A 16,311-nucleotide genomic window follows, 5' to 3' on the forward strand; every position below is an offset into this window, starting at 1 on the left:
CATAGCACGTGAACACGAAGAAAGAAGGGCATGGCGTGAACACACATGAAGAAGAGCCGAATTGGATCGCGAGCACGAGTATGTGCGCTTGGCGGCCGAACAGAGAGCCCAACACATGCAAGAGTTGTTCGGACTCTTTTCTAATATGCAAGCACAGATTGCAAAGGATCAAGAGAAGGAGACTCTCTCAGTCTTTTCTTCTTCAAAGCATGACACACATGGTTTGCATGATAATGATAAGCATGATGATTTACATGATCAAGATGTGATTATTCACGAGCATGATGATTTGCATGATCAAGATGTGATTATTCACGAGCATGATGATTTGCATGATTAAGATGTGATTATTCACGAGCATGATGATTGTTCACAAGGATGATGGTTTAGTTGATACTTTTTCTAGCGAAGCTAACCTCATCGCAGATTTTATCGATCACGAAGAACCGATCTTGGCTCTCAAGTCGAGGTTCAAAGAACCCCCACAGGAAGTAGTATGTGTACGAATGATTAGTCAGCACGCATTGTTCGAGTGTTTCATTCGTGATGCTTTCCTGTATTTTAGTCACGGTCCTTATGTGATCCCTCATGACAAATTGTACGATGAACAACATTCACTCATGAATGAGCACGGATGTATGCGGATTACTCATGAAAAGCTGAAATGTTTGCATTCAAGGAATTCACATTCCATGTCTCTTCCTTGGCATGACACAGTATCGGAAAGAGCACAAGAAGAATTGAGCATCAAGCATCGGCATTTCCATTGTGATTTGCCACAGTTGATTGATTTAGATCAGAAAGTCGAGTTTTAATGTGTGTCATTGGCTGTGCCCAATGATCTGCTTGGACCAGCATCGCCTATCTCTTCTTTGTTTGCAGGCCCATACTTTGTCTCATACCATGCCTACTTCCTCTCTAGCTCCCTTATTCAAGCACGTAACATAGCCGGGGTCTCTCCTTGCCTTGCCAGATCCACTCCTTGAGTCGAGAGTTTCTCAAGGACTGCCAGATATGTAAATCCTCTTTTGCGAGGAGGTTCTTCTTGGTTTGCCTCCCGAGCGTGAATCTTCTCTGTTGGGCGGCCTTTACCGACGCCTGTTGTAGTTGAACGATCATTCCAATCTACTTTGAGACGCAACACGTAGTAACAATAGCATTGTTGCACAAGTAGATTGCCACTTGTCCGTTGTTTGGAGGTGACCTATATACCTGCATGAATCTAGAGAGCATATGTTTCGCGAGAATAGTGTGTTGCAAGTTAGAAATTTTCAAGGGGGGAGATCCCTTAGCATTGCCGCTAACCTTGAAAAGCGTATTGTGCCCAAAATAGTTGGGATACAATTGTCTACACCGCTTGTAGGTCAATGGCTCTCCAACAAGCTCTAATTCATTCTTTTGAGATGAAGCCAAAGCTCTAAGATCGACTCGGATTTCCTCCTCTTTGTAAATCTGTTGTGCTAGTTTGTGGTTGAGTAATGAATCGAGATGTGAATTTTGGTTAGGGGCAGGTATGTTCTTGTCATTCTGAGGTTGGTTTTTGTTATTTGGGACAACATTCTCCATATCTGCAACATGACATGATATAATTTATCATCAGCAGGCTGCAAGCCAAAATGAGGTACAATAGCATAGCCAACATTATGGGCTCCATTCAAACAAAGGCTCAAATCCCATATTTTAGGTCTGTCTAAGGGATTTTGGAATTTTCCATGGATAAGGTGCTTGTTTACATTTCATAAAAACTCTCGCTCGGGGGCCTCGGAAGTATCAGGTATACATGCAATCAAGCGTTTAAGGATATAAGATAGGCTATATACATCAAAAGCTTTGGTAAAAGGAGGTGGATTTGTGTTGATGTTTTTGGGAGTCTCCCATGGATAATCTCGCTCGAATTAAGCTCGGCTTAGGGTTAAGGTTTGGGAGCTTTGGAAAAGTTTGCAGAGTATTTGAAATTGTACTTTGTCCCCAATCTGCAATTACGGCATACACTCCTTGCTTGCCAAAATTCAATAGAATATTCCTGGTATGCAAGTCATTGTCAATGCAGTCGTGGCTGTGCAAGAACTTCATGGTTTGCAGAAGAGCATTGCAGATCTGTAGAATGTTGTCTACGAAACTCTCAGATGTTGTCCCAGACGTGTGTTGAAACTCTCTGATGGCAGGTTTGCTTCCATCATGATAGCAAGCTTGGATGCATAGCTCAGGATGCCCTCCATTGCAAAGACTGAAGATAAGCATCGGCCTTCTGCTATGTTGTACAAGAGCACGAGCTAGAATCATGCCACGATGCTGCATTGTGATGGCAGTTGCTTCTTCTAGCACTATCTGCAAAGTTGGCTTGCTTCCTGGATAGTCCTTGAAGATCTTTGCCGCATAGACTGGATCTTTGAAAAGAGGATGGGCGGTGAGACTTGCTTTACATTTGCATAGCGCTCTTCACCAAGTTGGGTGCTTGCAGGTGAAATATAGAGAGCTCAACAAGCAAATGCAAAAAAAGGAGGGCAGGTAGTCCCATCCAAAGTCACAACCTTCGAAGGTTGTTCTGAGGGCTCAACGGCTGATGCAGTAGCTACATCCTCTTTAGTCCTAGGGTGTTTAGAAGAGCCTTCTCCTTTGTCTTTGCTCTTCAACTCTGAATGTAGCTGTGAAACAAGTTGCATTCGTTCCTTTCTTCCTGGCTAGGCCTTGATTGTTGGGTGAACCATACTCTCAAGACTTCTTAGGACTTGGCCTTAGAGTTGCTTCTCTGTGTTGTGCATAACACCGTTGGTGCGAAGAGCCGGGTCAAATGTAGGACACAACCTCGCAATACAGCGCTCCACAAGCTTAGTCACGAAATCATTGAACCTTAGACTGATTGGATTAAAGGCACAACAGATGTGATCCTTCGAAGCAAGATAGAGGTAGAGAATAAGAGCGTTGCAAATGATCTTGCGATGCTGTCGTAATATCTGTCTCTACCATGGCTGAAAATTTACAAAAGAAGAATTAGATAAAATAGTTATAGAAAATATATAGATGTGTTAATATGGCTATAAGTACATAAATAAAAGAACGACTAATGATGGAATATGCTTATTCACAATTCTAAAACGTCAATAATTCTCCTTTGAATTTTTGAGAATGGGTCAGTAAGTGCCAGGGATGAGCAATTATTTGACCTATAGCCCCTATGTAACGCGGTGGTCAGCAACAAGATATCTCTTAGACATAGACCATCCCTGCAGTGCGACACAACGGTTAGCAACAGTCAAAGACAAGAAATCTAAAATATCCTAATCCTCCCTCTGCAGTGCGACGTGGCGGTCAGCAACAGTCAGAGACGAGAAATCTAAAATATCCTAACCTCTTTCTCAAGTGCAACGTGGTGGTCAATAGTAGCCAGGGACGAGGAATCCATAACATTTTAAGCCACTCCCTAAGGTCAGGAACAGCCAGGGCGAGGAATCTATTACACCTAACTCCTCTTTGAAGTGCGACGTGGTGGTCAAGAACTACTAGAGAGGGGAATCTATTAAGCCTAACACCCACCCACCCACCCCCCCCGCCTTGCAGTGCGACGCGGTGGTCAGTAGCAGCCAAGGGTGAGCAATCTAGTTATATACCCTAAGCCACTCCTTGCAGTGCACACGAAGGTCAGCAACAACCAGGGTGAGCAATCTAGTTATATACCCTAAGCCACTCCTTGCAATGCAACACGAAGGTTAGCAACAGCGAGGGCGAGGATTCAATTGCACCTAACCCCTCCTTGCAATGCGACACGGTGGTTAGCAACAACCAGAGACGGGGAATCTATTAAGCCTAACCCCCCGGAGTGCAACGCGGTGGTCAGTAGCAGTCAGGGGTGAGCAATCTAGTTATATTCCGTAAGCCACTCCTGCAATGCGACACGAAGGTCAGCAACAGCCAGGGCGAGGAATCTATTGCACCTAACCCCTCTCTGCAGTGTGACACGATGGTCAACAACTACCAGAGACGGGGAATCTATTAAGCCTAACCCCCCTTGCAGTGCGATGCGGTGGTCAGCAGCAATCAAGGGTGAGCAATCTAGATAGATTCCCTAAGCCACTCCCTGCAGTGCGACACGAAGGTCAGCAACGGCCAGGATTGAAGCGTTTTAAGTTCTAACCCCCTTGCAGTGTGACCTGAAGGTTGACACAGCCAAGGATGGGTGTCTAACCCCTAACCTCCCTACAATGTGAGGCGAAGGTCAACACTAACAGGGATGGAATTGAACATGTAAAGTGACCCTAAGGTGCGAGCAATGTGCCACAACAAAATTGAAGGCAAAATTGTTAGATAAAATATATATTTAAAATTGGCAAAATAATTACCTGCAAACTGAAAGAGATGCGGCTATACGAGGAGAAAGTGCAGCAGACAAAATGTCAGAGAGGCAGGTGAAAAGTGCAAGTGATAGTTCGTTCGAAGTGTCGCCTGTGCAAACACTGTTTATGTTAATACAATAGTTAGATCGAAATATAGTTTATACGGATAGACGCGTATAATACGGGTATACAACATATAATGACATATTATACTTATATCTTTTAATGTACGGGCGTAAACAAGCAACTTAGGCTGAGAGTTACGTTGGTGTCATATGGTCCACATAACCTAAAATCTGACCCAACTGAAGAAGACCTCAAACGGAGACTGTGGCGGTTTGGGGACTCCAAAAATTCAGAACCGTGTGTGAAAGATTCCGGAGGGGAAACGAAGGTGCAGAGCAAAGGACACTTGCCTAATGCGTCAGCCACATGACATTGGACACAACGAGGAGGCAATACTTGCACATGCAACAAAGTACCAACCGGTAGAGCACCCACCATGCATCGCCAGGAAAATGCGTTCTTTGAGAGGTAGATGATTCTTCCAAATGCCAGAGAGCATTCTTTGCCACCACAACTGCGACTTGGAGAGTGACCACAACTAATTTTTGTGAGACACAATCCATGTATTGAGGCGGTCCGGGGCGGGCAACAAGAAGAGCAACCTCTAGACACCCTTCAAGGCTCCCGTGCTGCTCAATGGGGCTGGGGCACAACACAACACAAACCAAAACAACAAACCCCCAGCCAAATCCCAACTACACAAGGGGCACCACCTAGTTTAAGAGCGAACTAGGACGCAAAAGAGGAGAATCGTTAGAGCAACCCACAAACAAGCAAGGAATTTACACTAACCCTAACACCAATGGAATACTCTCACACACTAAAACACGAGAGAGAGAGAGAGAGAGAGAGAGAGAGAGAGAGAGAGAGAGAGAGAGAGAGAGATGGTGCTCGGGCTGCTTTGAAGTGTATCGTTAATGATCAAGCAAACATAAATATATATATGTAAGAAAGAGAGAAAAAGGGGGAGAGGGTGTTTGTTGCATTAATACCTTCTTACAAATCTGTCATGACAAATCAAAGTGAGATTAGTATTTGTTCAACATAGCTTGCGTAAATTTCACCACAACGCATCACAAGAAAAAACCACCCCAATCACTGTTTTAAGGCCAAGGGAGTCCTCTCCACCCTGTCTTTTGACAGATCTTTGGTAGATCCTTTGGTAGAAGGCGACTCAAATAGGGCTTCAAGCGATACCCGTTTACTTTCCTGGAGTGCTCTTTACCATTCAAGTCCATAAGCTGATAGTAACTTGAATTGAAAGCCTTCTTGACTATGTATGGCCCTTGCCATCTTGTTTCAAATTTGGCATCAAAACGATTATCGAGTCGATTGTCATACCTTAGCACAAGATCTCCTTCATTGAGGCCTTTGTCCTTCAGTTTCTTGTCAAGCTTCTCCTTTGTCTGTGTGGCTTTCCTCTTATAGCACTCGTATGCTGCTTCTCTTTTCCACTCAAGCTCAGCTAAGGTAAGAAGTCGATCCATCCATGCTTCTTGATCATCTTGTGCTGATTTGCCATGAAGTCGCATTGTTGGAATGTTTAGCTCAATTGGCTGTAAAGCCTCTTGACCATAGACCAAGTGAAATGGTGTGAACTCCGTGGCTTCCCTATATGTGGTTCGATACGCCCACAAGGCACCATCCAAGAAGTCATCCCACAACTTTGTCGTTTTTCACCATCTTTCTAATGATGCCTGTAATGACACCATTAGCTTTTTCTACCAAACCATTTGATTGGGGATAGTAGGGTGTACTGTGACGATGTAGAATGTGAAGTTCTTCACAGACTTCTGTGAGCAATCCCTTTCTAAACCCTGGACCATTATCAGAAACAATCTCCAAAGGTGTGCCAAATCTACAACAAATGTGAGTGTAGACGAATTTGCTCACTGTCTTCTCATTTACCTTTGCCACACTCTGTGCTTCCACCCACCTAGTCATATAGTCTACAGCCACTAGAATGTAGAGTTTACCATTTTTTGTCCTAGGCAGAGGACCCATAGCATCAATCCCTCACTTTTCAAACGGTCCATTTGCAAGCACGATTTGCCTTGGACCATAAACCAATCTTCTATTCCCATTTACCTGACAATTGTGACAACTTTTACACCAATGTTGGACATCCACATGCAGACTTGGCCAAACATACCCCGCAAGCAAAATCTTCTTCACAGTTAATTCTTGGGCAAAATGACCACCACATGCTTCTTCATGCAAACCTTTTAGAATGGCTGGAATTTCCTCAATAGTTGGTACTCTTCTGCATACTTGATCCCTCCCTCTTTGATAGAGGGAGCCTTCTAGGAAGAGATATGCGCTTGCCTTCTTCATGAGTCTCCTCTTCTGAGCTTTTGTGAAGTCTGGTGGAAACTCACCCTCCAAAATGTAGCCAATGATGGGAGCCAATGACTCCAATCCCTGGTACCTCGGTTGCTTCACAGCAGCCGCCACCATGATGACCTGCACTTCTTTCTTTACACATGCAACGGCTTGTTGTGCAAGTAAATCAGCATCTTCATTTTGTTTCCTAGGAATATGATATAATTGCACCTCCTCAAATTGATTAAATAGCCTACGGATGGTATGAACTTTAGCCCTTAGTCTTTCATTTTTGCATGCCTAAATACCTAAAATCTGTTTAACAATGAGAAGTGCATCTTCCTTTACCATGAGGCGTTGTATCCCTTGTGCAATGCACATCTTCAAACCATGAATTAGTGTGTCGTATTCTGCTTCATTGTTGCTAGCTGAACTTGGTAGATTGAACTTCTCTTTCATGACCACCTCTCCACTTGGGTTGAGCAACACTAGCCCTCCCCCTGCTTTTCCTGTGGCTCGACGAAAAGCTCCATCAAAGAACAAGGTAAAAGCATCAGGAATACTTTTTGGTGGTGGCAATGGTAGGGTCTTTACTTCAGGCACCTTAATCTCCTTTTCATGCACCCTATAAGTGAGAATCCCTGCCAATTGTGCACGCACACTATCTTCTACCTTGAAAGAGTATTGAAACTCTTGCAACTCCATAATCCACTTTGAGATCCTAGTACTAAGATTCATTTGAGATGACACCCAAGGGAACAAATTTTCTGCAGTGAGAATTACAAAAGGTTTTGGTAGTAGGTAGGATCTAAACTTTCTCACCGCAAACATGAGAGAAAGCATCATGAGTTCTGCTTCTGTGTAGTCTCTCTCCAAAGCATTCATGACCCTACTAGCAAAGTAGATGGGTCGCATCCTTGTACTGTGGGGATCTTGTTGTAGCAACACAGCACCAATTGTTTCCCTTCCAACACTAGAGCTAACAAAGAATGTGTACTCCCAACAAAGAGGCATGAGTGTTGGTAGCTCTGACAAAATGACTTTAATGTTACAAAAATACTCTTCAAGCTCATCACACCATGCAAATTCTACTTGTTGTGTCAACTTTTGCAAAGGATGAAGCAACTCCGAGGCTAAGTGAATGAAGCGTGACATATACTTCACCTTCTGAATGAAAGAGATGACCTCCTTAAGACTCTTCGGTGATGGGAGCTCAATAAGAGCCTTTGCCTTTGAAGGATCCACCTCAATGCCTTTATAGGAAACCTTGTGACCGAGCAAGATCACTTCATCCTCACCTATGTGGCACTTGTCGGGGTTGAGTTGACCTCCCATGTCGTAGAGCTTCTTTAAACCTTCTTCTACCCTTTGTAGATGCAATGATTTTGAGCTATAAATGCAGAAATCATCAATGAACACCCTAATTGACTTTCCAAAGAATGCTTGAAACACCATGTTCATGAAACGTTGGAATGTTGCAGGAGCATTTGTCAGACCAAATGGCATGACTCTAAAAGCATAACAACCCCAAGGAGTGATAAAGGTTGTTTTCAATTGATCCTCCAATGCAATCCCTATTTGAAAGTAACCTGAGTAACCATCGCACACAGTGTACTTCTCATGACCAGCTACCTCATTTAGTATCTCATCCTGGAATGGGAGGGGAAAGTGATCTCTTTTTGTTGCCTCATTGAGGGGACGGTAATCCACACACACCCTCCACTTGCCATTTTTCTTAGGAGTGACAACAACAGGAGAGACCCACTCTGAATTCTCCACTGGATAAATGAAACCTGCTGCTAGAAGCTTTCTTACCTCCTTGAGTAGAGCCTGTTCCTTTATAACTCCTAGCCTTCGTAGCTTCTGAGCTTTAGGTGTGGCCTCTGGCTTCAACTCAATCTTGTGTTGAACAACATCTACTCCACGCACATTGGTGTAGTCTTTAGCAAAAAGCCTCGGAAATTTCCTTAGCACACATTTGAACTCCTCTCTTTCATCCTTTGTAAGTGTTGTAGACAACATACCTTCTAACATTCCTTCATCTTCCACCTTTTGGTTCTCTTGGGAACCTACCTCTTCCAAACCTCGAGAAGAGGTCTCCTGGTTGTTTGGCTTAAACCTTACCCCCATGACTTCAATGGAGGACTCCTCTTCAGTAATGCTGCCGCTACTTTCTTCTTCTGAAGTGTTTTCAGTTCAATCTTCTTCCGTCTCACTTCGAGATGATTCTTCATGGAGCTTCTCTTGGCGTTGCTCCTTCATGTCAAAGACAACCTTCTTGTGATTGTCATTCCTGCAAATTAGCTTTCCACTCTCCCATTCCTGCAAAGCTCACATTTTCATTAGCCATGGTCTTCCTAGGATAAATGGGTAACCATTTCCCTTGGTAGACATGACATAGAAATCCACTGCCTTCTTAATGCCAAAGGCCTCCACAAAAACATTTTTACAAATGCCTACGCACCTAGCCTTGCTATTGTTTGCCATTTTCACTTTGATTTCAGGTGTCTCATGGATGTGCATGCCTAGTCTTTGCATGAGCCCTTCTGTCATGATGCAAATTTGTGCACCCCCATCCACTAGACCTTTCCTAACCAATCTTCCTTTTATTAACAATCTAGCACAGGTGTAATATCCTCGTTCATTTCAGCATGTGTAATTTTTACAACAGGAAAACTCTCTTTTACCTTTCTCCTAGTGCTAACTGCCTTTGTTAAATCCCTCCTAACTTGTGGGCATAATGCAAGAAACTGAGGCCATGAGATATCAGGACCCTTACCTCACATGTCTTCCAACAGGTTGTATGGAGCCATACCATGTCCAAGAGGGAAGTCTTGGAGATTGATACGACGTCGAGTCCTCTTAGCTTGCTTGGTCTCCTTTGCCTTCTTGCCTTGTCCATGGTCACTCTGTGATGGGACACCCTCTTTCTCTTTACCTTTTCCTCGGCCACGCTTAATGCCATTTGCTTCGATGTCAACCTCATTTGAGTTTGTCACCTCTACCACATGCACATTTGGATCTGGCAAAGGTGGAACTCCTTCTACCCCTTGTGGAGGTGGTCTTGGTCCATTTGGTCTTTGTAGAAGCCTTGGTTGTCGACCAGTTCCTTCACCTGCATTCATCACTGGGTAATTCAAGTTAGGTCTCCCTGGCTCCCCACGGGGCCAAGGATAATTATACATCCCATGTCTAGACTCTCCGCAATTCCAACATTGCAAGACTCTCCTAGGTCGTGGATCTCGCTCTTCGGACTTCTTTGCTTGTCCCTTTGGACCTACAGCTTGTGCAAGGTGAATTGACAGGCTGTTTAAAGATTCGTTTAACTTCTCAATTACTTCTGTCGTTACCTCAGGAAGCTCCCTCGATGTTGATGCTTGTGACTTACCTTTGGGTCTAAGACCTTCTATTGGAACCTCTCCCCTTAAGCACTTGAGTTTCCTATATTTCTCAGCAGCCCTAGTTTCAGCTGCATCAAAGGTAGCAGGTGCACCTGCCTCAACTTTTACCTTAAGGTCAGGAAAGAGTCCGGCTATGAACCTCTCCTTCTTTAGAAATTCTGCACCATCACCAGGGTTAGCAACATTTCGTATCCATAGAGCCCAAAGACGTAGAAACTCTTGCTTGTACAAGTAGTAGTCATCTAAGTCTTTTTGCTTATAAGAAACAATGTCTTGCCATAATTTTTGAGTGTTTTGGGGATCAAAGAAGTATTTCTTGAAACGATTCAAAACTTCTATGTAATTCCCCTTAACTTCCTCATGCAAAGAGTCAAACCAAGTGCTAGCATCTTTCCTAAGGACCACCTCAAACATTTCTACACGTTCTTGATCGGTTACTATCCTCTTGATACGGCAAGACATCTTGAAATTTGCTAAAAATAATTCTGCATCCTCTCGAGGCTCTCTAAAGAAAAGAGGATATCCAGACATTTGGCGTTGGCTTTCCATTGAATTGATTTCAAAGTGACACCCGTTTTTGTTTTTCTTTCTTAAAAGGATTTACACAATAATGTTTTCTAGCTTGCAATCTATTCTACAACAAAATAAAGATATTCACATCAAACGACCTATGATAATCAATAAGAGGTAGGATGACAGGGTTTGGTGATGCGAGAATTTCTCCTACTCTTTGGGCACCAAACATGAACACCATACGTTGTTGAAAATGGATTTTCCTACTAATTGCAATGTTTATTCTAATGTGTGGAGTGAAATGGAAGGGGAAAACCTCTATTCTTGGGCCATTATCCATGGTCTATGCATGACCTAATGCTTAAAACAAAACAAAAATATAGACGTTCAAACTAAGGTCGTACCTAATGAGAGGCAAAATAAAAGGATTTACTGAAGCGTTTATCTCGGCCAACCTAAGAGGACCTAAAATTCTACGAATGACACGTTGAAATTGCAACTTAGTACTAACAATTATGTGTACCTTTTGCTTTGCAATGGGAATGAAGAGATCATACAAATTTTCGTGATTCATGCAAACTACTTGACTATGCTAAAGGTTGATTCTACACAAAAATACACAAGCCGTCCTCAGTGGAGGCACCAATTTGAGGCGGTCCGGGGCGGGCAACAAGAAGAGCAACCTCTAGACACCCCTCAAGGCTCTCGTGCTGCTCAATGGGGCTGGGGCACAACACAACACAAACCAAAACAACAAACCCCCAGCCAAATCCCAACTACATAAGGGGCACCACCTAGTTTAAGAGCGAACTAGGACGCAAAAGAGGAGAATCGTTAGAGCAACCCACAAACAAGCAAGGAATTTACACTAACCCTAACACCAATGGAATACTCTCACACACTAAAATACGAGAGAGAGAGAGAGAGAGAGAGAGAGAGAGAGAGAGAGAGAGAGAGAGAGAGAGAGAGAGAGATGGTGCTCGGGCTGCTTTGAAGTGTATCGTTAATGATCAAGCAAACATAAATATATATATGTAAGAAAGAGAGAAAAAGGGGGAGAGGGTGTTTGTTGCATTAATACCTTCTTACAAATCTGTCATGACAAATCAAAGTGAGATTAGTATTTGTTCAACATAGCTTGCGTAAATTTCACCACAACGCATCACAAGAAAAAACCACCCCAATCACTGTCTTAAGGCCAGGGGAGTCCTCTCCACCCTGTCGCTCTCTTACAGTATGTGGGATTTATGGCTAGATTGATGACAACACCAGAGACAAGCTATCAAGAACTTAACAAAAAACACCAAGACACTTACGCATCATTGTTGTCCATTACTTCACGTTGGAAGGGAGACAAAGTATCCAAGCTTAGTCCAAATCCACCCTCCTTGATTCAGCAAATGTTGGGCTTACACTAGTAGGAGAAATGATAGATTTCCTACTCTCAATTGAATGAACACTCTCTCTCTTACAAATGGCATAGAGTTCCCTTGCTAATCCCCTATTACAACACATGCACATGCATAAGACAATGAGCTTCCACTCAAGAGCTCTTTCTAGAGAGGTTGAGCTTGGCTTCTCAAGCTATAGCATAGTGCTCTTGCTTATGGCTCCTCCCTTTTTGTGCTACCTACACCCTCCTTTTATAGCAATTTTGAAGGCTAGGGTTACTCCTCTAACCATGGTTGGGTTAGATTTTCAGCAATTTATCTAATTTCTTTTGCTTGGAATTATCAAGAAGTTGGTGGGGAAAGAGAGAGGAGAGAAATGGAGGTGATAGGACTTTTCATAGTGGGTTAGTGTTAGTAGAGTTAGTATTAATTTACAAATGGAATTGGATATTTACAATGGGAGTATCCATGTAGGATACAAATAAAGAAGAAAAACTCTTAAGAGGTAAGAAAAGGTGGATTTCTTACAAGGTTGATGCTCCAAGTGTTTTGAGTAGGGCCAATTTTGACGCTTGTTGACGGTCCACTAGCTTTGACGGTACATTTTTTCTCCACTCTTGACCTTCCTTGAGAGACAAGGTAATTGAAGCTGAGTAATCAACCACCATGATGCTGTCTTTTAAGAGAAGAGGCTGAATTTTGTGGTTTTTTTTATAGATATGGGTAATTTGGAGGAGGAAAAATGAGACTAGGTGGTCAATTTTGGAATGGAATTGTGTGTGGGAGGTATGAGTTCACCATGGTTTCTCTTATTCTTCAAGGTTGAGGAGAAGGTGAGTAGGGTGCAGAGAGGAGTGGTGAGAGAGGTGGGGATGATGAGTGGAGAAGTGTGTGTGAAAGAGGAAAATGATAAAGTGGAAGAGAGAGTGTGGCTGCATAGTATAGGAAAACTGGGGTCCACTAATAAAATCATAGCTCACAGCTCGTAGCTCAAAAAAATATGAAAAAATTTGAGGCAAAAGTTCAGCCCACGAGCTACAACTTTTGTTTGTATCACCTTTTCAAATTCGGAGAGCAAGTGAACTTTAAAAATTCAGCAAAACCGACCGTTTTTTTCCACTGCACAAGGTCCTTGTGGGGTCCTTCTTTGGATGATTCTTTTGAATACCTCCAAGAGTGAGCTCTCCATAGTGCATGTATGCATGCCACCTACCCTTGACCTTATTTGGTAGGTCTATAATTGAAGATATTGTTGAGATCATGATATAAGTGAATAGTACAACTAAGAAAATCAAATATTGAGGGGTCTAAAAAATATGTACATGTCAAATATAAATAATATAAGTGGAAAAAATATAAAGGGGTCAAAAGAAATCTCTCTCATTATGAGGCTACCATAAAAAGATAAATATTTTTGGTGCTCTAATTTTTTAGAAAAAAAACAAAATAGATGTAGGAAGGGAAAAATCACAATAGTGAAAAAATATACATATAAATAAAACTAGTTTTTTTGGATTTTTGTTGGGGTGGAGTTACACCAAATATAAGAGAAGCTTACATGAAAATATTTCTATATGGAATAAAGAGTATGAAAAATGGTAAGAAAAATTGTGGTAATGGTGAGGCAATGTACAGAGCATAAATAACACACACCTAGGTAGAAATATTTAAATAAATACCAAAATAATTATGAAAAAATCTTTTATTTAGACCCTATATACAAAGAAATATTTACATACGCATGGGCCATAATATACTTATATTTTTTATTTATTTTATTTTTTTTGGCTCAACTAGCCCAATGCCTAGCTAATTGAGGGTTTTTTATTTCAGTAAGGAGATATGGGAAAAGTCCCCTAACTCACACGCACCTATATACAGTGAAAGGGTGAGGGTAACCATAGCGTTTGGGTGAATTTGGTAGGGTAGAGTAACTCACTATGACAATCACAGAGAGCCTAAAAAACGGCTATCAGTATCAGGCTGCAACAAAGCATAACCTAACCCAACTGATATGCAACCCAACCTAGTAGGGGCGAGGTGCTAATCGGAAAGCCGAGAATTCCTAAGTAATGAAGGCACTGGGGAAACATCAGCAAGCAACTGCTGAATGTGCTGTTACAAATGTCGATAATGAGGTCTCAACTCATAATGAAGAGCAACAACAGGAAAGGAGAGAACCTACCCCGAGTCATCCACCACTTGATCAACGTGACAAACCCCTTTTTGTGAAAGAAAGTATGCTTGTCAAGGAGAGAACTGAATTAAAGTGAGAGATAACGCTTTACTCCGGAGAATGCTGTCCAGCCGGAGCGAGTTACCTTGAGCGGGCTGGCGACCATGCCAGGACAAGTACGAGGTAATAGCCTTCCAATCAGCAACAAGGGACGAAGCGAATGGCCATCAAAGTGCCCAGAGATGACATTCCAATGTGAGGGGTGCGAGTGACCAAAAGAAGGCGTGACAATACCACCGCATAAATGTAAAACCATGACTGTCGAGGGTTGTTTCCGTTCCACCAAAACAGATGGGAGCATAGCTTTCCGGGTCAACAGGCATAGCTTTCCGGGCCAGAACATGTTGACATAGATCCAAAATGTCCCTCCCAATCCCTTAGGTGTGCATAACTTATCCATGGATAAAAACTGCTACCCCTTCTTGTGGGAGGATGTGCACCAAAAATGCTCCAACATGCAAAACATAAGAGACTCGAGGCACCAATGAGGCCAAGATAAAAAGCGGTAAATAGAACTGCACGTAAGCCATCATAATGCATTGGACAATTCTGAGACGCACATGCAATTGCCAGGTTGATTTCCAATAGCTGAGCTTTAAGTGCAATCTTTGGACAAACCAATATCTCAGATGACGTACTATGATCTGAGGAGGAACAATCTCCCCTGCCATAGAAGCTTGTGCCAATCAAATTCATTCAGAGGCAGTAACTTGGATTTAGGAAAATTGACATGCAGTCCAGCTGCCAAACCAAATAAATGAAGAGCATACATAATGTGTTGTACATCCTCCTTATGGTTCCTAGCATGAAAAATTGGATTTAGGAAAATTGACGTGCAGTCCAGCTGCCAAACCAAATAAATGAAGAGCATACATAATGTGTTGTACATCCTCCTTATGGTTCCTAGCATGAAAAAAGAGTCATCAACATAGGCTTGTCCTATAAATTGTTTCTTAGAAGGTAGAGCCAGACTATGCAAGCGGCCAGAGGAAGTGAGCCTCAAGATGCAACAAGGGGTGAGAAGCATTTTCGTAAAACAAAGCACTAAGGGGACACCCTTGTCTGACTAAACGTCCCAGAGCCCACAGACTTGTGAGAGAACACCTACAGAATTGCTATGAGCATACAAGAGAAAGACCACCTGTGAAATAATTTTGGCCCAAATCATAGCCACACACACACACACACACACACACACACACACACACACACACATCTATACACATTTTCACCGAGGGGCCTTTAGTCCATCTTTATGATGCAAGACGCTGTTAAAACAGTTTTTTGCTATTTTCTTCCTACGGTCTTTCATGGTTACTGTGAAGGCTGGGTTGCAGAGATTGGTATTGTTCTGAGGGAGGCTAATAATAGCTTCTGATAACATTCTGGTCCACGTTGCTATACTAGTTAGTTTAGTGCTTTGTTTATACATCAAACTTGGGAATGTATTTTGAACACTCTATCCTGGTGGAATGTGTTAATTAATGTAAGCATTTCAGGGTTGTAATTGCATGTCTTTTTTGTACAGGGAGCTTGTATCTGTGCAGCACTTGTTGCAATGCAGCAAAAGGTTTTCTTTTTGCACGCTGATCATTTTTCATTTGGACCATTGTTACCACCCATAACACTTATTTTGTGTCATCATCGGATATGTTTTTGAAATGGACAGGGCCTTGCTCTCACTTGCCATCCACTGATTAAATTTGTTGTGATTGTTGCTGGTGGAATGTTTGAAGAACCCAATCTCAAGAATAGAACTTATCCTGCCATTGTTACTTGTCCCTCAATTCACATCATAGGTGAGCATTCAATATTGGAGGGTTATGGTCCGAATAGTCTCTTGATGTCATTATGTTTGAGCTTCACACATATGTTTTGATTGTTTGGTTTCTGATTCTGAAATCCAGGTGCAAAAGATGAACGCAATTTTAGAAATGAAGCCCTTGCAAAAGTTTTCGAAAACCCTATCATAATTAGACATGAAGGAAACCATACAGTCCCAAGACTAGGTACCTTTTTCTGTTTTATTTTGTCATTCCTTTTTGTCAAGA

At 42.4% G+C, this 16,311-nt stretch overlaps 1 protein-coding gene across 4 annotated transcripts in view; it reads left to right on the plus strand.

Annotated features, from left to right (window-relative positions):
- LOC147463473 (uncharacterized) overlaps positions 1–16,311 on the plus strand; it is a 126,744-nt gene that overhangs the window by 77,024 nt on the left and 33,409 nt on the right. For all 4 annotated transcript variants that reach the window (XM_086489067.1, XM_086489043.1, XM_086489062.1 and 1 more), the window contains exons 4-6: positions 15,789–15,830; positions 15,930–16,059; positions 16,168–16,269. In XM_086489067.1, coding sequence (XP_086345193.1) covers positions 15,789–15,830; positions 15,930–16,059; positions 16,168–16,269 — 274 coding nt within the window. The remainder of the gene's footprint in view (positions 1–15,788; positions 15,831–15,929; positions 16,060–16,167; positions 16,270–16,311) is intronic.

Source organism: Adiantum capillus-veneris, chromosome 2, assembly GCF_014529385.1.
Source record: "Adiantum capillus-veneris isolate H3 chromosome 2, ASM1452938v2, whole genome shotgun sequence".
In the NCBI taxonomy this organism is placed as follows: Eukaryota; Viridiplantae; Streptophyta; class Polypodiopsida; order Polypodiales; family Pteridaceae; genus Adiantum; species Adiantum capillus-veneris.